Raw genomic sequence first — 22,542 nt, forward strand, 5'->3', positions numbered from 1 at the left:
GTGTGTGTGTGTGTGTGCATGCCATCTCTTGAATCTGACCATATCACTGTATATCTACCTCTCTAAGTCAGGTGAACACAAGCCACTGATCAAACCAGATTGTAGAAACTAAGTAGGGCTGGAAGGAGCATGAAATATTAGATATCACTGGTTTTCCCAAGGTAACTCGTTAAGGAAGCACACCACTCGTCCACCGGCATACTAGCATCAACGTACAGACAGAAGTTGGAAGAGGTAATCAATGAGAGCCATGAGCGGTTCACGCCGAGCTGAGCACTGCGTTGCCATGAGCTGCAGCTGATCGGACGCAACACTACGAATGGATCTGTGTCAGAACCAACACCAAACACAAAGCAGCAGCAGCAGGCCATGATGAGATGATAGACTGAAAACAAATCTCAATAGGAGGGACGCCTCTTGGTGAAGAAGTCAAATAGTAGTTCTACGAGGTCATCACCTCATCACCTCATAGAGGATCATCGGGCCGGGCACAAACTAAACAGTGATTGCACAACATGTACATTTTCCAAAAGAAAACTGGAAATGGTCACTGAATACAGTGTAAAGAAAACTACACCATGAGAACGACAGGAGTTAATGGGAGAAATCTCGTCATACCTTGGCCGGCATAGGAAAAGCACGTCACTAATGAACTGCTGCCACATCTTGCTGGTCGGCATGCATTGGAAGAATACATCCGGGTTCAGCGCAGCACACAGCGTGAGAACCTGCCAGGCAATCCACCAATCAAGCACAACACACACACACACACACACACGCGCGCGCGTGCGCACGCACGCACACACACACACACCATAAGGCGAACATTAGATATCCACCACAAAGCACAACACGCCATAAAGCAAGCAACCAAGCACAACGCACTAGAGAGCAAGACAGTAATACAGTTGCAGTTGCGCTCACTGAAATCCGACAAGAAGTGTAAAACTGGCGCCCTGGACCAGTTCACATCACTGCACTTGACCATGTGCACGTCCAGCCACATCCGTACCACTTCCAGGGCGTCAAGGGCCGTGCGAGTTCAGGGCGCCAGATACGCACTTTGGCTCGGATTTCACGAAGCACAACTGTACATAAATGTGTTAGTACACCAAGCACTGTAGAAGTAGAACATGTCATCTGTGAAGATGTTCATCTTCATACAGCCCCAGAGCAACGCAGCCTGTCTGGTTAAATGTTTCTTCAGGAACGCTGAAGGCTGGAACGCAGTCTAACATCCTGAATTCAACTAGGCCCCAGCATTCTTTGAATAAAGAAGGCTTAGGCTCCTGCAAATATTGCCCCATAGACAATGACCAGTTCAAAACAGGAGCACTATCAGTGTGGCCATGGTACCATATCGGTGACTGGGCATCAAACAAAAAACGAATTGGACCACGTCTACAGCTACTATGTTGTAGAGAGCCAAGGCCCGGGAAGGCATGCTTTGCAGATCCAAGCACCAGATACGCCGTAAGAGAACAGATGTCACCCAAGAAGGGGACTACATGTACTGACCAGTACAGTACTACAACAGATCTATCTTACCTCCAGACCTTCCTTGGCAACATTCACATCGTCTAGGTCAGCAACCGCCTTAGCTGGCACGCCCTGCAAATACACAGACAGGCGGATGTACATGCATTATACACCATTCACAAAAGAGAAAGAGATTGAAACGGATGGAATGGATATGTCTCCAATGCCGAAGACTTGGGCAGAGATGGGCTGCAATAAGCTATGTTAAGTAGTAATAAGTACTAACATGGCACCGTGAAACAATCGGCAAGCATGCGCAGCAAGCACACAGGTGTACAGACAACTACATGAACGCATGCACACATACACACATACACACATGTGCACGCACACACGCGCGCGCGCACACGCACGCACACACAAACACACACACACACACGCACACACACACACATCAGCCAAGCACCACCAACAACTTCAAAGCAATGTGTGAATAAAACTGCTCAATACAAAGCAGCAAGGCGTCTCTAAAAGCCAAAAGAGGGAAACCCACGTACATGTACCCCAAAACTTTGCTAGCGTACGGATTACTAGTTTCAAACGCCTTGCACAATATTGAGGAGACACCAAAGCTGCCAGCAGCAAAAGTAAAGCACTCACCGAGACGAATACGCCATGGATATCTTCATCTTGTTCAATGCAGAGGTGAACCGACCCGGCTGCCGCAGCCCACACCATTCGTACGACACTATTCATGGCAGTCTCGCTGGGGTTGTGATCACCAGCCTAGGACAATGAGGAGATGAAAAGAACGGGTATTGATATACTAACTACACCGCTATGTAGTAGCACCATCAATACTAAGTCTTGCAATGATTGACATCAAAACCTCCAACTTACTAATATTCAAACACACAAGAATAAGAGGGGATAAAAAAGCGTTTTTTCCGAGTTTCACACACTAAGCGATCATCAGAAAACAATATTCAATATTCAAATATACAGAAAGGAGACTTCCTCTACACAGTGCTAGATAAAAGGTGGCTAGAGCTTCTTAACAAAGACGGCAGAGCAAAGTTTAGCAGGTAGCTAAGCCTTGCTCTACGGTAATGTTCAAATGCATTCATACACACACACACACACACACACACACACACACACATATACACCACACACACGCACACGCACACACACACACCCATACCTGTTTGCCGCAGACAGCTAAGCATTGCTCTACGGTAATGTTCAAATGCATTCATACACACACACACACACACACACACACACACACACACACACACACACACACACACACACACACACATATACACACCACACACACACACACACACACACACACACACACACACACACACACACACACACACACACACACACACACACACACACGCACACACATACCTGTTTGCCGCAGATCGTGCCGAGTCGCTTGGCAATGGTGCGCATCCAGTACTCGGACGCCGGATTAGGTGTTACGTCCAGTGCAGCCTGCAGTACGCTGGTCTCCAGGACAGCAGCGGGGCTGAGCGGCGCCACTGCTGGCTCAGCATTACCCACAACATTGCCCTCAGCATCTACAGCTTCGTTGGCGCTGTGCTGATTGGCCAAGCTAAGACGAGCATATGCGACCACTGTCAGCATGAACTTGCAGATTTTCAGTATAGCCTGAAAGCATGATCTGAAGAAAAACCCAAGATGTACAAGATAGTTTTACTTATCATGTGACTGACTAATACCTTCTCCAATCCTCGACTGAGTCAGTTGGTACAAGTCAGTTCTGGTAGGGCCTGTATCAGATGCATGATGCTGAGTTGCAGATGCAGTGGTGCTGATGAAGTGAACCAGAAGTTCTGGACCTACTAGTAACCACTCTGCTCCAGTGGCACCAGCCATAACACAATCAGAATATGAAGAGGAGAAATCACTTCAAGACGCCCTGCATGGGCTATTCACAGCAGGCGCGTAGCACCGCCATTGGAGGTGGTCCGGCCAGAGGGGGGGTCTCCCGGGAAAATTTTGAGATCAGGGTGCAAAATCCTGTATTCTGAGCGTGGTCGGGTGGTCCGGCCAAAGCCGGACCGGCCGGACCTGCTGCTACGCCCCTGCACAGTACAGGGTTATGCTGAGCACTTGCCTTCTAGTGACAGGGTCAGCGTTGACCAGACACTTATCTCGGCCGTTCAGTAGGCGTAGCATACAGGCGATACCACCACCGGCAATGAAGTGCTCCTGCATACCAAGCACACAAAACGCACACGCAAACACATGCACGCAAATGAAGAAGCATGCCCAGAGAGCAGGAGCCCAATCTCGAGACCCCGAGACACGCATGAACCTCGGAACAATTCTCTCTATGCACCATCAGGTTTTTGAAGTCAAAGTATATACCGTAAAGTCCGCTGCAAACGTCCACCCCATTTTTGCAAGATCTGCTGGCCTATACGCACTGACCCCATGCACTGTCACCCCTGCTGTACGAAAGTGCATCTCACACCGTAACGCGAGGAGTGCTTTGCTACGGTAAACTATGTCCATTTTCCGGGTTTCAAAATGTTTTTGGGCACTAGTTACGAGCTAGCACCTAGTGATTTATGATGTTGGTTGTTTTATTTCGCAAATCCAAACGGCAGTTACTTCGGAATAACAAGGTAGCGAAGAACAGGCTATTGCAGGAACCTTAGTACACTTCTGACGGTGTTTCAAGCCATCATTTCATGATCACGCAACTCGCAAAGGCAAGGGTTTTTTCGAGCACTTCAGAGTTTTCAACAAAATAGCAGCGACTTTGTAGGTGTAGCTTCTGTGACATCCCCCCTGTTCGACTTGCAACTGCAATACTGCGACGTTGAATGACGCTTCGTCAGAACAATCACCCTTCCATTCTGAAAGCGCGACATCGTGGCACTGCAGAAATTTCATGATTTGAAAACCAGATGGATTCTACCGCATTACTTCATGGAGAACGAACTAATAACAAAGACGACTCATTCATCGTATGAAAGGAAATCTGGACCGAAGTTTTTTTCTTTGCAGCAAGATAATGACAATCGCTTTTGCAGAGCCTCTTGGTAAGACATAGGCAGTTTGTAGGCATTTTAGTCGTTCTCGTACGCATTCGACCTTCATGTCAGTATTCTACAACCATATTGACCTGGAAAAGACGAAAATAGTATGGACCGGCTGGGGTGGGCGTTTGCAGCGAAGTGGGCGTTTGCAGCGGACTTTACGGTAGTTGAAAGAAGAACAAAAACCCTCTCTCTCTCTCTCTCTCTCTCTCTCTCTCTCTCTCTCTCTCTCTCTCTCTCTCTCTCTCTCTCTCTCTCTCTCTCTCTCTCTCTCTCTCTCTCTCTCTCTCTCTCCAACTGCATCTTTCCCTCAAACCAGTGAATAAAGCTCTCTAGCAATTTGGCTTCCAGCTCACATAACATCGTTTCTGGTCAATACGAGGAGGAAACCACCAAGTCTACTCTCATCGGTGATGCTAGACTGACTTTCCATCGGAAATCCTCAATTGCCCGTACTAATCAAAAACCTGCTGGAGACAGTTAATTCAGACACGTTCTCCCCATACTTCCCTTAAAAACGATAAAATCAAAATATCCTAAAATACCATAAAACTACTTTTTCAACTGGTTACCTGGAAATCCAAGAGGTCCTTGTCAGAAGTGTAATGTGATGGCATCAAAAGTGACAAAGTAATCTGTCAGCAACACAGAGCAAAAGAACAAGATATGGTTGGCCCACTTACTCAAAACAACCATGCAACAGTGGCCAGACAATAGCGTAGCTGTTCGTACTCATATGCATTAGCAATGAGAGATTGACTGGATTACCAATGTGCATGCCGCACGTTGACGGGTCAGGACAGCATGTTCCAGGAAGCGGGAGTGATGGCTCGGGAGTCCATGGAAACACACATACACTTAGTATGGTACATCCAAACCTTGCCAGATAGGTTTAACATGTTTTCACGATGACAGCGTGAACAAGGCGGAGAACCCACTGTATGGGAAATAGTGTTCCTGACTGCAACCATAAACCAGTTGGTAGAGTCTCGGTCTTGCGACCATTTACCGTATGGGGCTGTGCCCCGGTTCGGACCCTCATTATTCTAGAGGGGGGGGCATAGGGAAATAGTTAATTCCCTGATCTCGTACTCCTCCGCGTCATTAAATTTGTCGCTTCCCAGAGCGATTTTTCAAATATATACAGTCACAAGAATATACCCCTGTCCGTGGCGTGCAACTCCTGAGTTCAATATTACAAGCCACACACGCCATAGTCGTGAGTATACCTCCAGATTGTACAGGGCCTTGGCAGGTCCATTACTGAAGAACAGGGAGTTGAATTTGCCCTCAGAGTGAGCTGATGCGCCATCAGTATTGCACAACATACGGATGGTCATCACACGGTTAGTATCTGCACAAACAAAATTTAACAACAATGGAAACAAGTACATGTACTGTAAAACATGTAATTTTAGGTGCATTAAAATTTCGGTGCCAGGGACCTGCCAGGTTTCAGGTGTAATGTAGAATTAGGTGACCAGCTTTCCCTTCACATGCAGTGCATCCTCTAGTGCCGTTTAGGTGTAATTACCATTTAGGTGCCTGTCTTCTCTGCCGAAATCACCGAAATTAAAGCAACACCGGATATTACATGTTTTACAGGATATACGAATTAGACATGTAAAATGGCAGCAGAACTGAGGCGCAAACAACATGATGAGTTCTTCTGCACACATAGAAAAGAAAAAAATGGGCTTAGCATATGTCATCCACACTATGCAGGTCCACTTGCAAAGTTCACGGTTAGGGTCGAGTAAAAATCATCTACCAAGGAAGAATCTTCTCTGCTTGAAATATCTACCATCGTCCCTACTCTAACATGGGTAACTTTCAATTGTTGGTACATGACATGAAATTATAAGAAGGAAGTTAAGTTTCAACGAAAGAAACATCTTCATTATAATGAAATACCCGCAATGCATATTATCAAAAGCATACAGTCCTCAAGTTAAGGTTATGTAGAAAAACACAACAGCAGCCATGAGTCTTACCAGAGGGAACACAACAGCAGCCATGAGTCTTACCAGAGGGCATGATCTTGAGTAGGTTACGCACACTATCGCGGAGAGCCGGGTGGTTGTTGGCGATACCGTAGTCAGCCAACGAAATCAAGAAGTTGCACAGGGCTGCGTTCTGGGAAATGATCTGCATCACGCCGGCAGGAGAGAATGAAGAGGCACACGGTCAACCACTACACAGACTACACCGACAATACCACTTCACGTCATATAGCTCGTCATCATGATCATCATGAAAAGGATCTATAAGTTACTAGTTATGACTAACAGTCCACCAAGGCAACGAGATAATATACAGTCAGATAGTGCGACAACAAGGCACAAAACTGACAGGGATATTGAGACATCCGATGACCTGAAACCTAGTTCCAACACATCTACGATAATAACAACAACGTCGACGCCGACACCGACACGATTGCTGGACTACAAGCAACGACGCATAGAACATGCATTGGTAGTGGGCACCATGCACAGTACATGTGCCTAACTCACAACTCCTGGCAACTGCTGCTCGAGCTGCGTATTGGGACCCTTGCTGGTGACACCCCCAGAGCCGTTTGAGTCTTCCGAAGAGGAGTCCGGTGAAGATGGAATGGTGCTGGTGGTGGACGCTGCAGCAAGTTACAGGCACCGCCAAAATAGAACATGATAAACATCGTCTTCACTCACAACACAAGAAACAACAGATATGCTGCACAGTGTGATACATGATGTCAGTCATTGGCTACAGTCAGTACATGTATGCCCAACGTAATGGTGGCGGCGGCAGCGGCAGCAGCAGCAACAACAGCAGCACAGCAAACTACTGTTGAAAAGCATTTGGAATACCAGCACTGCAACACAATCATCAACAGCACAGTGCATGATCACACATTCACGCAAACACAGAGCGGCCCGGACAAAAGTAGGCAACACTGACAACGTATGTGTAATACGGTGACGGTGGATTTCTTACCAAGATTGGATGAAGACAGGGTAGATTGGATAGGCTTTGCCGTGATTATGGATCGGTCACGCAGCGGCAAGCTAAACACCAACTTCTTATCATCAGCCGACGTCACAAGCTCATTACCAATGAACAGGTCGACTTGATAAATCACGTTCACCATCTTCAGTCTAAGACAACCAGCAACAAAACAAAACACACAAGCAAGAGTTGGGGCTGACATGTTGGGCGTGAACGAACATGTTTACCTCTCAGGCAGACAAGTCCAGATCAGAGAGAAAGGGTCAGTTTCTTGTTTGTTTGTTTTTTGTTTTGAAGCAGGACCACCACCAGAGCTAGCAATTTCAACTCACCAAGGTCATTTAATAATATTACCAGTATGTGCACCAATTTAAAAGACACACAGGAAAGTCGGAGGCAGAGCTAAAACCCACGGATAACCTTACTTTGCAAGTATTTTTCTGCGCACTGACGCAATCAGCTCATTGGTGTGCGTTGTGATCTCAAAGTCTTCAATGACCTGGTGGTGAGCTGCCGATGGGGAGCGGATGATGAAGGTGAGCTGCCGACCGCGTACCGCTCTTTAAACAAGTAAGTCAGATACACATGAACACACGCACACGCACACGCACGCGTGCACACACATACCCACACACACACGCGCACACACGCACAAATAATCTGAAATTGCACAACATATCCACGTCAAAACTTCAACAACAACAAAAACTTCAAAGTACAAGTAAACCATAGAGGCACCACGAGTACAAGAGCATGCAATGCCGAACAGCAGACTAAAGCACAGTGGAGAACAATACAGTACAACAATACAGTACAATACAGTACAGGTGAGAACAAGGCACAACACAAAGCAAGCCAGTACCTGCTGTGCAGAGGTATCGTCCTCTCGTGCCGGTGAGAGCTGTCACACTCGCCGATGAACTCCTTCAGCAGCGTCAGGCACCTCACCATGTGTGTGACGTGCACCATCTCTACCTCGGGCGTGGACTTGCCAGCTTTCTTTGCCGACTGCAACTGGTCAAAGCTACTATTCAATGTCTCCATGCATTTGGCGAGGAATGGCTTCTGCTGAGCAGCCTAGAAACAGAAAAGAGGGTAATGGTAGTCAGTGCCTGGGTGGAGGAGAGTAAACAAGATAACTATCTTACTAGTTTCCACTACAACTCAATCAAAACTGACAGACACAGGACCACAGCAAGCACACGTGCGCACGCACACACACACACACACGCGCACGCATGCGCGCACACACACACACACACACACACACACACACGCACACGCGCACACACACACACACACACGCACGCAAACACACACCCCCACCACCACCACACGTGCACACACGCGCATGCGCATACACACACACACACACACACACACACACACACACACACACACACACACACATGTTCACACGACACACACACTACCACCACCACGCACGCACACTCACCATATCCTGCAGTAGTGCCGTGCCCAGATTCGTCACGCTCTCCATGAGCAAGTGAATAGCTTGACTAACCACCTCATCTGGGCCATGCAGTATCACCTGAGTGCAAGAAGAGACAGCAGATTACAAAACAAAAAAGGATATAAGTGTGCCGAGTGTAAGACGAGACAGTACAGTACAGAACACAAAGGACATGAGAGTGCAACCCTAACAGTACTTCCAACACTGAAGATGTGCATGATAGTAGTGATAAGAACAATGCTGCCAGCATACCCTCATATCCTGGATACAGCAAGCAGAATATACATTATACAGTAAAATCTGGTTTAAGTGAACACCTCACGGTGCAAGCAAAAGCGGTCGTTAAAGCCAGGTGGTCTTTAGAACCAGGTCCCACAGTTTCTGTGTAGAACTGCCCGTGCATGGAAAAACTGTCGTTAAGAGCAGGTGGTCGCTAAACCCAGAGGTCGCTTACACCAGGTTTTACTATAGTATACACCACAGCACCCTGGTATGCATGGCTGTACTAGTAGAACAGTACATTAGACACCTCAGCACCCTGGTATGCATGGCTGTACTAGTAATACAGTACAATAGACACCACAGCACCCTGGTATGCATGGCTGTACTAGTAATACAGTACAATAGACACCACAGCACCCTGGTATGCATGGCTGTGCTAGTAATACAGTACAATAGACACCACAGCACCCTGGTATACATGGCTGTACTAGTAATACAGTACAATAGACACCACAGCACCCTGGTATGCATGGCTGTACTAGTAATACAGTACATTAGACACCACAGCACCCTGGTATGCATGGCTGTACTAGTAATACAGTACAATAGACACCACAGCACCCTGGTATGCATGGCTGTGCTAGTAATACAGTACAATAGACACCACAGCACCCTGGTATGCATGGCTGTGCTAGTAATACAGTACATTAGACACCACAGCACCCTGGTATGCATGGCTGTGCTAGTAATACAGTACAATAGACACCACAGCACCCTGGTATGCATGGCTGTGCTAGTAATACAGTACATTAGACACCACAGCACCCTGGTATGCATGGCTGTACTAGTAATACAGTACAATAGATACCACAGCACCCTGGTATGCATGGCTGTACTAGTAATACAGTACATTAGACACCACAGCACCCTGGTATGCATGGCTGTACTAGTAATACAGTACATTAGACACCACAGCACCCTGGTATGCATGGCTGTACTAGTAGTACAGTACAATAGACACCACAGCACCCTGGTATACATGGCTGTACTAGTAATACAGTACATTAGACACCACAGCACCCTGGTATGCATGGCTGTACTAGTAATACAGTACAATAGACACCACAGCACCCTGGTATACATGGCTGTACTAGTAATACAGTACAATAGACACCACAGCACCCTGGTATGCATGGCTGTACTAGTAATACAGTACAATAGACACCACAGCACCCTGGTATGCATGGCTGTACTAGTAATACAGTACAATAGACACCACAGCACCCTGGTATGCATGGCTGTACTAGTAATACAGTACATTAGACACCACAGCACCCTGGTATGCATGGCTGTACTAGTAATACAGTACATTAGACACCACAGCACCCTGGTATGCATGGCTGTACTAGTAGTACAGTACATTAGACACCACAGCACCCTGGTATGCATGGCTGTACTAGTAATACAGTACAATAGACACCACAGCACCCTGGTATACATGGCTGTACTAGTAATACAGTACAATAGACACCACAGCACCCTGGTATGCATGGCTGTACTAGTAATACAGTACAATAGACACCACAGCACCCTGGTATGCATGGCTGTACTAGTAATACAGTACAATAGACACCACAGCACCCTGGTATGCATGGCTGTGCTAGTAATTGCTGATTGAGTTCCAGCACAGGTGACTTCACATCAAAACTAACCAATACACGTGCCAGTGCCAGCTTACCTGCCACAGATAATCGAGCCCAATCAAGTCCATGGTCTCCGTAATGAATCGCCGCCTCTTCATCGTCATGCGTCGGAGGTTCTGGTTTACCACCCTGAAGAACCGCTCAAAACACCTACAAACAGGAAGAAAAATACAATGATGATGATAATGGGGTCCCAACTAGCCGTCACTTAACCAGTATAGGAGAGGAGAAATGCATGTACCGGCGCTAGTGTATTATCAGCTCAATTTACCAGTAAGTTACTACTACTAGTGGTTTTGCAAGGTCATTCAGGTTATGCACCCGTAATAATGGTGTCATAAATTGTATTACAAGAAAAGGCGACAACCGGTAACTACAATCAAGAGTACATAACCCCCCAGAGTGTGCAACGCCGATCCAGCTCCGCATAGGGTCTTGGTCGAGCGGAATCGCATCTTCTGATGTCATGCGTACACTCCACACCAGCGCAAGGCCGGTCTCGAGGCAGGGCACCATTGTTTTTGATCCGAGTGTACCCGCGACTCCCCGGGTTCCCCTCAGATGTGTACGGTATTATGACGCAAAGATCCGATTCCGCTCGACCAAGACCCTATGCAGAGCTGGATCAGGCGTTGCACACTCTGGGGGGTTATGTACTCTTGCTACAATGTGTTCCATATTTGGCTTAGCCGCTAAGAAATACCAACTACATGTACATGTAATCCCCTTCCCATTGAACTTTCAGATCATCTTAAGGCATACTCTGGAGTTTAGCGGTTCGAATTGAAGTGAATTCAGTGTACAAACAGTATATGTAACACACAAGCACACATGCGCACGCACACACGCACGCGTGCGCACGCGCACACACACACACACACGGGCAAAGGCCTGGCAGAAAAAACACATCAAGCAAAACATTTGTAGCACAAGCTGTCTCATTCGATATTCTACGTTATGCGTGTGCACACTCACTTCAAGCCTGCCTCTGTCAAGACGGATGGATCCAACTTCAGAACGTTCTCCTCCATAAAGCCACACGTGCTCTCGGGGTCTAGATCTGGCTCGTCACCCAGAAGCTAAAAACACAATCACACAATCACCCACACGACCACAATCACGCATGTAGAACCATAAATACAGTCTGTATCGGCTATAGCGTACCCTTTTGATTTCCGTGATTTTATCACTATAATCGATGCATCACTATATGCGATACGATCGGTTTCTTTTTTCTTTTTTCGATCGACACATGAAAGGCAAGGAAATACTTCCAGCATGGCGTTTTGACAAATGAGCATGCTGCATAGTTGACAGTGCCCGCATTTCCATAAAAAAATTCTGTACAGTGGTATGTACATGTACATGTATCACTATAAAAATAAGCAACGTGAAGAAAGTAAAAAAATAGGGCCTTTGATATTATTGCTACATGTATTTTAAAATAGAGGTTGCGACTTCGGCGATGATATTGTTTAGGAATGGGTTTGCTCCCACATTGGAGCTCGCGCTATTCCGCCGACGACTTGACACTTTTAGGAATAGCGCGAGCTCCAGTGTGGGAGCAAACCCATTCCTTAACTATGTATTTTAAAGTTATCACTATAGCCGATAATAATATAGTGTGTTATCGTAGTGTTGAAACGAGCGTATCTATAACAAACGAGCGATCAGTTCCACTAACGAGCAAGCTATCGAGCGAGCTAACGAGTTTCATTGATGTGGCAAATATGATTATTTTTTTGAATAATTTTTTTTCTAAGTTCGATTTTTTTCAGCTGGTTCAAATTATCACCGCCGGCTTTTGGGTTTGCTGCTGCTTCACTTCGGACTGCTGTTTGGTGTCGAGATGTCTTTTCAGCGCCGTCGTCGATTAGCCTTTGTAATAATAGACCGTTTTGCAAAGATTGCAAGTAGCCCTGGTCTTCGCTGCATCGCGGGAGAAAACTTCCAAACGACTGAGCGTAACTTTCACTCGAATGGAGAGGTGACCGAAGCATATCCTGCGACAGGTCAGCAGATGCGGAACAAGACATCAGTAGAGTCCACCAGAGCTGCAACGACAACTGAAACAACTCAAGTGTCGTGCAGGCATACAGTCACCTGTAACTGCGAGTGATTTTCACTTTGCGCGGGACTGGACTCTCGATCGACCAGGGAGTCGTAAAATATTTTACGACTCCCCGGTCGACATGTACTGCCATGTGTACGGAGTACGGTGTACGGTGTTCGTTAGTGCAAACGAGCTGGCCGCACAAACGAGCCGAGTTTCTGGCGAGCGAGCTAACGAGTATCCGGTGAGATCGTTTCAACACTAGTGTTATGCATGTTTTGATTCTTTGTTGCCATCATAATATCCGATATATCATTACATCCGATAATATTGGTTATAGTGATATTTTTTATACTGGATAAAATACGTTTTGCTGTTGATATTTCATACCAATATCACTGTAGCCGATATATTCTTATATCCAGTCACTCTATAGCCGATACAGACTGTACTTGGTAGGGACGAGCATGTAAGAACAGTAACGCTCTGGCTAGTACATAAAGCACAGCAGCTCAATGGCAAACAGCATCGCGTCGGCGCTGCATCATCAAGTTTCATGCACATACACGTACACCTGTTCTGCACATCAATAATGAGAACTAGGTTAGCCAAAGTCGTGCTCCTGCGTGGCTACAGCATGGTGGCTGTGCCATCCCAACACCACCACACAATAGTCCAGAACAAATCCAAAAAGCGCTCACCTTTGAAAACCACCGGAAGCAAATGCCTCGATCGGCTGGGAAGACGGCATTTTCAGCAAGGCATTTCCAAATCTGTCAACAACACGCAAAATATAAATTTTATAAATGTTGAATGTTGTATCATACTAATAAATTATGAATGATAAGGACACAGCCAATGCATAGAAACAAAAACATGTTTCAATACTTCAATTACATTGTAGGAAGGACATGACAGTTAATAAGGAGGTTTCGCTCTACGTAATTACGTATGAAAATCCGTATGTCGTACGCGCCGGGGAGCGAGGGCAACTTTCATACGTAAATCTCTCTACGGATTTCCGTAGGAAAGCTCTTTCCTACGTTGGGTCCTCCGTAGGACTTTTTGAAATATTTTTTCGCATTTTCCGCATTTGTCCATGGCAACATTCAAGCCGCGCGAAACACATGGTACACACACCGTACACCACGTGCATAATATCATGGAAAACGCGGTTTCGGTTCATGGTGCATACGGTGGGCGCATGCAGCCAACGCGTCTCCAAAGCAACAACGCATGTTTAGCAGTCGTGGAGAAATCACGTAGAGCGAAACCCAACAGCTCTGATTTTTACGTATGAAAATTCCGTGCAGTTCATACGTTATTTTCATACGTACTTCCTCCGTATACAAAAACTTCGTGACTTTTTTTTTAAGGCTGCGCATAGCTCTGGAATTGTTCCGTTTGACTTGGAATAACACTCGTGGCATTGTCTAACCTGTTTACAAGCTATATACAAAGAAAAGAGCAACTCAGACGAATGAGATTGAGTTTATTCAGAGTCTTCGTCGCTCCTGTCATTGTCACCTGACGACGCTGACTCCGCATCGCCAAAAGTCGCTGCTTCGCTCGCATTTCGTTCAGATTCTTTTCAGCTGCAATGATGATCCGACGCGGGACTTTGGCTAGCGTACTCTTCATTCCCAGAGCTGTGTACGAATCGGTGTCGACTATATTCAGTCGTTCCAACCCGCGACCTCCATTATGCCGTGAAACGAGTCGCTCAAGCACATCCACACGCTTCGCATTTTCTCGGCAGGAGAATCCTCCCGAGCATTCTACAACGGCTGCGACGAGGTCCCTGCGATTCCCCTCCTAGGCCACAACGGAGACGTCTGATTGTAGTGGAGAGAGGCGAAGAAAGCCAGGTCGTCGACATTCCGATCCGGAGTCTGCGCTGGTTGCACGACGACTGAAATGTTTCATCTTTCCGTGCGAGCGGAACCGATTTATTTTCTCACGCTGCGTATGGGGCCGCGCACCGAAAGTACGAGCCTGGCCAGTTTCAGGGCAGCGAGTGCCGCGTGAGTCGTGACTCCGTGCTCCAGGCCGGCGCGAGCTCCACTTCGTCACGGTGTCAGTTTCGAGCAAGTAAGTCACACTAGTAAGTGTTAGTTTGTTTGATATTTGACTCGTGAGTTCCTGTCGGCAACATCCTCACACGCATGGCTTCCGTGGAGAATCTGTTCGAGATCAACCAAACCTACCTCAACATGAATGTGCGTTGTCGATGACAGCCTTTGGCGCGGTTCGTTGAGCAGGTTCTTGCTCAAAAACACCGTTGAAAAAAAGTCACGAAGTTTTTGTATACGGAGGAAGTAATTCCGTAGAGCGAAACCTCCCTAATGACAGTTTATGTGCATATAGATCAGATTCAAATCAGCACACCGGTTAATCACCACACTGAATCCGACTTGAAAAGTAATGGTACGAAAGGTCTAGTCGAAACTATAATGGCCTCTGTGCTTCGTGTGCTGATTTGTTTCCCTCCAACCAAGAATCTATTAGATGGGATTCAAGACTAGTGAGGCAAAAACCTCAACAACTGCCAACCTGCTGAGCTTGGCGTCCAACGAGCCACAGCTGTCCATCACGCAAAACATAGCGAATGAAGTTGAGCCGCTCCTGCAAGTGTGCGACATGAGTGTACCGCCCGTCGGGACTGTACACATCTGGGTCCAACTCGTCCACTTTGACTAAAGAGCAGCATGGTATGCACATAGACAACAGAAAACAGACCAGATAATTATATGAGAGTTGGCATAGCTAGGAAAGGGAGCTTAACACGGTAACACACAAAACAAGATGAGATACTCATGGAGCCAGCAACACGCACGCACACGCGCACATCTCATTCGTTAACAAGAGAAGGTGGCTAAGGGAAACTTGAAACACATTGCTCATACAATTGCTCACACAATGGTTCTGTTTATCAAGCTGCCATGGTGGAAGCTCCTCTCCAGTTCTGTGCACACCCTGACAGCTGTATGTTAGCACTCACCTCCAACACGAACTCGAACACTCTCCATGTACTGGCACAAGTTGTTGCACACCAGCGTCAACAGGTCAGCGTCGGTGTTGACCGTCGAGAGAGCCTCGTTGCGGTATACGTTATGACGCACGGTGGTGCGTGGCTGAGACATGCCAGCTGGTGGCTACAAGTGCATACCCGCAGATGAGCAAAGACACACACACGCGCGCGCGCACACACACACACACACGAACACACACACACACGAACACGAACACACACGAACACGAACACGAACACACACGAACACACACACGAACACACCATGTACCATGTACACGCCCGTCGCAAGAGAAGCACGCAAATCTGCAAATGCACTGGATGTGCACCCACAGATTTTCTCTTTATAGCAACGATAGCGGATCTGATTCTGATTGAAACAGATCAAGACAAGTGCCAGATAACTGTCTAATCCACACACGAACACACACACACACACACGAACACACACACACACACACACACACACACACACACACACACACACACACACACACACACACACACAAGAAGAAGCACATCCACGGTAAAAAACACGGGGTGATCGAGCCAGTGCTGGGGAGTATGGCTCTCAATTCTCAATTAGAAACGAGAACAATGGAAACCAACGACTGAAGCATATCACAAACTGAAGAGCACTGCACATAAAATAAGCACATTCACTAGTCAGGGGCGCCGCACACGGTACGGTCACTACGGTATTGACCGTACCACTTTTTGCCCCAGATACCCCGTGAATCAACAAAATACACTTTGATCTGGGATCTAAAATTCCCAAAAATTCAGAAAAAAAGCTCAATCACCACTTCCCCAGGAGTAAATTGCACTTCAGATGGCTGACCGTACCACACTAAAATACCTTCCGACGCCCCTGCTAGTAAATCAGAGTTAGCTGTGGTTTCACAGAACAGCACACAAACTACAAAGCCTGCAGCAGCAGCAGCAGCAGCAGAGCTTACCGGTGGGAACACACTACTGATGTCCTTGATCAGTTTCAAAGCCGGTAGGACCCACTGGTTAGAGCGCAGTTCACCCACGCAGTCCATGATCCACCCCATTTTCTGCTGCTCAGACTCCTGTAGATAGGACAGCATCACGGCAGCAGTAAAGTAAGCCAATTCACATCAGCATCATAGGCATTGGCAAGCACTCATGCTAGCTTTCACATCAACAGGGCGGCCCCATGCTTGTTGCACTACCCAAATGGCAGGTGCTAACCACATAAGTAATGCCAGACAAGAAAGAGAGAGGTTAAGGCTAGGCAGTAGGAATAGAAACAATTCTAATTTCAATCATGCCATGGCATGTTGCTGCACAAATAGTTCGAGGAAAGAAATGCATTCAACATCTGTAATACAAGCATGCATGCATATACAGTGTGTGCATGTATATACCGCGTACGTGTGTGCATGTATATAAAGTGTGTGCAAGTAACCGCAATGTAAAGCAAAATTCATGGCAGCAAACAAGGAAAACCGACCAGGCACTACACCTATCAATGCCGTTTTGGTGCTCGAAAACATTGAATCTGAGAGGTTGGAGCAGAGAACAACTTTCGCATCCCACAGCAGTCATCTGAATCTCCATACCCTCATCTATCTGTCCTTTCAGTGTGTCCTTTTCAGTGCATCTCCGTCACTTCCTCTCTCCTCTGTTCTGCTTCACCAAGGTGGGCTTTGTCTCCTCTTCCTCTTCTCTCTTATCCAACTTGCCTCACCAAGTTGGGTTTGGGTATTTCGTAAAAACAAAACAAACATAACGCCAACTGTTAAAAGACTCGCCTGTGAACAACTGTAGTCCAAGATCTTGACCAGTGACGATAGGGCCTGGTCCATTATTTCTGGTGGGCAGTCCTCATCGTGGGCCAGGTTCCAAAGTAGCTTCAGCACCTATGCAAATAGTCAGCAACCCAAAGAGTCAGCTAAGAGAACACACAAGAGTGTTAAAAACCAATGCAGGCTGGCTACAAATCTCTATCAACACACACACACACACACACACACACACACACACACACACACACACACACACACACACCGCATGCACACGCACCGTGCACACGCACCGTGCACACACACATACACACACACACACACTCGCGCGCGCAGCGCACATACACACACAGCACACACACACACACACACACACACACACACACACACACACACACACACACACATACACGCAGCACACACACACACACACACACACACACACACACACACACACACACACCTCAGACCTCACATCTCAGACCTGCCCATCGCGGAAGCGATGATAGTGAACAGCTATGTTAGACATAGCAACTTGTGCTGGGATTACACCATTCAACAGCTTGCAAGGCTGATGAATTGACCGCCACTATTCTTAGCCTGGTATCCACCACACAGCTGATTCAAGTGACCTTTTCTGGCCAGTGAATGTGTGTGAAGAAAAAGAAAAAAGAAAAAAAATCATTTTTCATTTTTTTCTTTTTTCTTTTTCTTCACACACACCACACCACATGCTCCGGCATACACTGGCTGTTACACACACCGACACACACACACACACGCGCGCGCGCGCACTCTCTCTCTCTCTCTCTCCACTCTCTCTCTCTCTCTGATAAACAAACTGATAACGGAGACAACATACTTTGCCAGCCATCATTCCTTCTTTGTCGTCTTCGGCCAACCTGCGTATCAGTTCCAGCAGTTTTTCACGGCCTTTCTTGGATGCACTGACCCAAGATGCCTGAGGAGAGAAAACAGCGGAAACGTGTCACACAACTTCCTTCAGTTCACACGCTCTCTCAATGCTGGATCAGCGCATTGTACAGGTATGTACGGAACACATATCGTCCTAGTCTGGGTTGAAGGGCCAGTATCAGGGGAGTCTGATTGATTGTAGAGTTTAAGTACACTCGTTGATACCGACAGGTAGCTAGGGATCGCCTCAATTACCTGAAAGCACTGAAAGAGATGATCCAACTGTTCCGCTGAGAAATCCCACGCGAGATGGGCCAACAAGTCATGGACGTTCTTTACAATGGCTTCATGCTTGCCAGCCTGCAGGGTCACACCGTACATAGATACACACGCACACGAGCGCGAGCGCACACACACACACACGCACAAACACAAACACGCACACACACGCACACAAACGCAATTCAGCATATAGCTTTGTTGTTGACTGGATTCCCATTGCGATTGATTCGGCCAGTGACTCCGCGCTTCGCTGAGGGGACCTAACAAGGTTCGCACAACTAGCTGTCCGGAGATTTAGTATAGTATTAGCCTATACATGCATTCAATTCCTCTCATGATAAAATATGAACCAAAGTATTACATGCACAAAAAAGCAAAAGCAAAAACCTAAAAGGTCACTGCTCCTGACCTGCGCTGCCCAGATGTTGTCCAGGTCTTTCAATGACATCATCTTCTCCTTGATGACGTAGCGCACAATCCTCTCCAGCTTCTCAACGTACTGCGGCTGATGCAGATTGTCACGCAGCAGAATGGACAAGACATCCCTTGTCTGAATCCACTCCTAGTAAGCAGAGAAAACAAGAAAGAAATGAGCAAAATGTGGGTCAGAGTGAGAGATGCCGAATTGTTGAACCACTAAAGCATAGATCTAGTCCTATTTTAGCACGAGCATTTCAGCACGAGCATCTTAGCTGATGGCATTTCAGATCGAGCTGTTCAGCGTTACAGCAGCTCAATGCATTCCGGTGCATGTTTTATGAGCGCCACTCATCGCCACTCAGTGCTACGTATGTTGAAGTATCACAGCACCGCACACATTGAACCCATCCCAATCTTACAGCCAGACGTGCTGAGGTGAGCCAATCCGAGTAGTCTTGATGACGATAGCCTGACAGGCTGTTGATCATCTTATTGATCTAACACACACAATACCACACACCCACACACAGACGCACGAACACACACACACACACACACACACACACACACGAACACATACGCACGCACATACGCACGCACATACACACACACACACACACACACACACACACACACACACACACACACACACACACACACACACACACACATGCTCGCGCGCGCGCGCAAACCATAGATGGACACAACACCAACATTACATGCTAGAAAATACAACCAAACTAGTTTTATTCCCGTAGCTATGCAGAAGACGTTACTTCAGTAACGTCTGGCGCTAGCCAGGGTCCACACAGCTTTAATTTTGGTATTTGTTTGTTTGTTTGTGTGTTTGTGTCACGCCTGGCGCTATCCCGTATCTGTCCCGTACCGTACCATCAAACACAGCTGGCCACATACAGCTGGCCGCAATATTCAAATAGGGCTTTCAAACGCAAGATCATAACGTGAAGCAACTTGGAAGAATGAGTATGAATGCGAAGTGTATGGGGGAATGCATGTAGGGCGATAGTGCGGGTTCGAATCCCAGGTTATGCCTGAAAAAATAGGAGAATTGAAAAATGTATAACATCCCTATGCTTTTTTTGCCTAGGTCATCAAGGTGGTAGGCGGTGTCGTATTACCCTCGACCGTACCTGTCCCGTACCGTACCATCAAAGACGGCTGGCCACAATGCATATTCAAATAGGGCTTTCAAATGCAAAATCATAACGTGAAGCAACTTGGAAGAATTAGTATGTATGCGAAGTGTATCGGGGATGCATGCAGGGCGATAGTGCGGGTTCGAATCCCAGGTTATATGTGTTTTAAAAAAAGGAGAAATTTATAAGAAATTAATATAACATCCCTATGCTTTTTTCGTCTAGGTCATCAAGGAAAAAAAGCATAGCGTAGGGCCCTGAGCTTCCAAGCTCTCTCGTTTATCTCTAGGTCCGCAAACTCCATTGCCGACGGGCCACGCCCAGATATTTGGTGAACCTGAAATGACGTTTCTAGCTGAGACCCCACATGTGCGTGTTTGGATTGAAAAAGAAAGCAACGTGTTTTATTTAAACCGTACTTTCTCTAATAAAAGCCCAGGTCTCCAATAAAACACAGTCTCCAATAATCCAATAATAGAGTTTGTAATAGTAGTACAGGCAGACCTGTCACTGAACTATAAGAACACCGGGCTCTTATTCAAGAAAATGAGGTATTCACCATTCACTCATCAAATGCTCAGTGTACAAAGTACAGCTGGTAAGCTAGCACCAGTAACGTACCTCATTGATCGCATTCATCTTGCCGTTGAACGAGGAAGTTTGCAGCAGCCTAGCGGACGACACAACATACACAAAGAGACAGGCATTGGCATTGGCAGCGAACAGGCAGTTCTTATACATATCACCACGACATACCAACCCTCAGTGCTTCTTCCACGGGAACAACCAAAACTGGATCACTTTAGTGATGCAGTACAAGAAAAAAACTATTGGGTGGACACACCCACCACTCACGTAACACTGCAAAAGGGAACCAGTATATTAAATCGCAACGGTTCAGCTCTTCACCATCCCTAGAAAAATATATAGTGAGACAGTGAAAGCCAGAAAGGAGCAGTCTATATACTAGGTGGTGTGCCGAAAAGATGTGTTAGCAATGCGCCAAAAGCACTGCAAAGTGAAAACAAAGGTGTGAAATGCCTCGACTCTAGCACCAATGCATGCAACGTGAAAGTGCAGACTAACAAAAAGATGTGAAACGTCTCACATTTAGTACCAACGCACCGCAAGGCGAAGGTGCAGGCCAAAAATACATGACATGTGCATCGTCTTACATTTAGAGAAGGAGACGCAAGAGGAGAAGGTTACGCGCTATTACAAATGCACTGTGACGTAAAGATTCTGGCCAAAAACACGTGAATTTTATCACATTTCGGGAGGCAGAACCAAAAACCCATGCAACACTGCACTGCGAAATACAGTACTGGCCAGAGAAATCCAACCTCGTGAATAAAATAGCGTTGCCGGGCGACACGCAGCCCTAGCACTACACACACGGCTATGTGTACTCAAACACGGCGCTGCTATATTCATGACGTGAGTTTCTCTGGCCAGAACTGTGAGGTATGTAGACAACTCAGATGCCACTCTCGCTGTCACAGTAGTTCTTCATGCTACATTTCCCAATTCTCAACCAGGAATGAGGTGCCAATAACAGAGTTTAATGACAGGCCTGACAATGATGCAGAAGCAACTGTTGATGTGGGTTTTTACTGTCCTATAATAAGACCTATCTGGCGCTTGTATTGACACCAGGCTTGGCATCACGAATTTCAATCACCTGGCGCAATTTGCGACAGAATCTATCAGGACCTTTTCCTATGACTGCCAATGGCCCATTCAACAAACAAATCCAGGGCTGTAGTACTGAGAACTCAAGTGGTCTGGCCAAATAGGATACTTGACCCGAAATGAACTTTATTCACGAACATCCCGCTTTGCACGAACTGGGTGGGTCAACGTTTCGAAATAATGGCCGGACCGGCCGGACCGGGTGCTACGGCCCTGAATCTCTCTAGTAGTGAACCGTAATACTAATAGCCATCACAACAAGACC

At 46.7% G+C, this 22,542-nt stretch overlaps 1 protein-coding gene across 3 annotated transcripts in view; it reads right to left on the reverse strand.

Annotated features, from left to right (window-relative positions):
* Nucleotides 1–22,542, reverse strand: part of LOC135808521 (probable ubiquitin carboxyl-terminal hydrolase FAF-X) — a 56,295-nt gene that overhangs the window by 27,155 nt on the left and 6,598 nt on the right. For all 3 annotated transcript variants that reach the window (XM_065321718.1, XM_065321717.1, XM_065321719.1), the window contains exons 10-35: nt 21,207–21,255; nt 19,848–19,925; nt 19,418–19,570; nt 18,982–19,086; nt 18,674–18,772; nt 17,821–17,928; nt 16,999–17,115; nt 16,010–16,163; nt 15,562–15,704; nt 13,710–13,781; nt 11,931–12,034; nt 10,991–11,105; nt 9,013–9,108; nt 8,419–8,633; nt 7,982–8,116; nt 7,545–7,705; nt 7,082–7,200; nt 6,593–6,713; nt 5,795–5,919; nt 5,138–5,200; nt 3,635–3,729; nt 2,902–3,178; nt 2,140–2,265; nt 1,549–1,611; nt 619–728; nt 217–325 (exon numbers count right to left, since the gene is read on the reverse strand). In XM_065321718.1, coding sequence (XP_065177790.1) covers nt 217–325; nt 619–728; nt 1,549–1,611; nt 2,140–2,265; nt 2,902–3,178; nt 3,635–3,729; nt 5,138–5,200; nt 5,795–5,919; nt 6,593–6,713; nt 7,082–7,200; nt 7,545–7,705; nt 7,982–8,116; nt 8,419–8,633; nt 9,013–9,108; nt 10,991–11,105; nt 11,931–12,034; nt 13,710–13,781; nt 15,562–15,704; nt 16,010–16,163; nt 16,999–17,115; nt 17,821–17,928; nt 18,674–18,772; nt 18,982–19,086; nt 19,418–19,570; nt 19,848–19,925; nt 21,207–21,255 — 3,112 coding nt within the window. The remainder of the gene's footprint in view (nt 1–216; nt 326–618; nt 729–1,548; nt 1,612–2,139; nt 2,266–2,901; nt 3,179–3,634; nt 3,730–5,137; nt 5,201–5,794; nt 5,920–6,592; nt 6,714–7,081; nt 7,201–7,544; nt 7,706–7,981; nt 8,117–8,418; nt 8,634–9,012; nt 9,109–10,990; nt 11,106–11,930; nt 12,035–13,709; nt 13,782–15,561; nt 15,705–16,009; nt 16,164–16,998; nt 17,116–17,820; nt 17,929–18,673; nt 18,773–18,981; nt 19,087–19,417; nt 19,571–19,847; nt 19,926–21,206; nt 21,256–22,542) is intronic.

This window comes from Sycon ciliatum, chromosome 2 (genome assembly GCF_964019385.1).
Source record: "Sycon ciliatum chromosome 2, ocSycCili1.1, whole genome shotgun sequence".
Taxonomy (NCBI): Eukaryota; Metazoa; Porifera; class Calcarea; order Leucosolenida; family Sycettidae; genus Sycon; species Sycon ciliatum.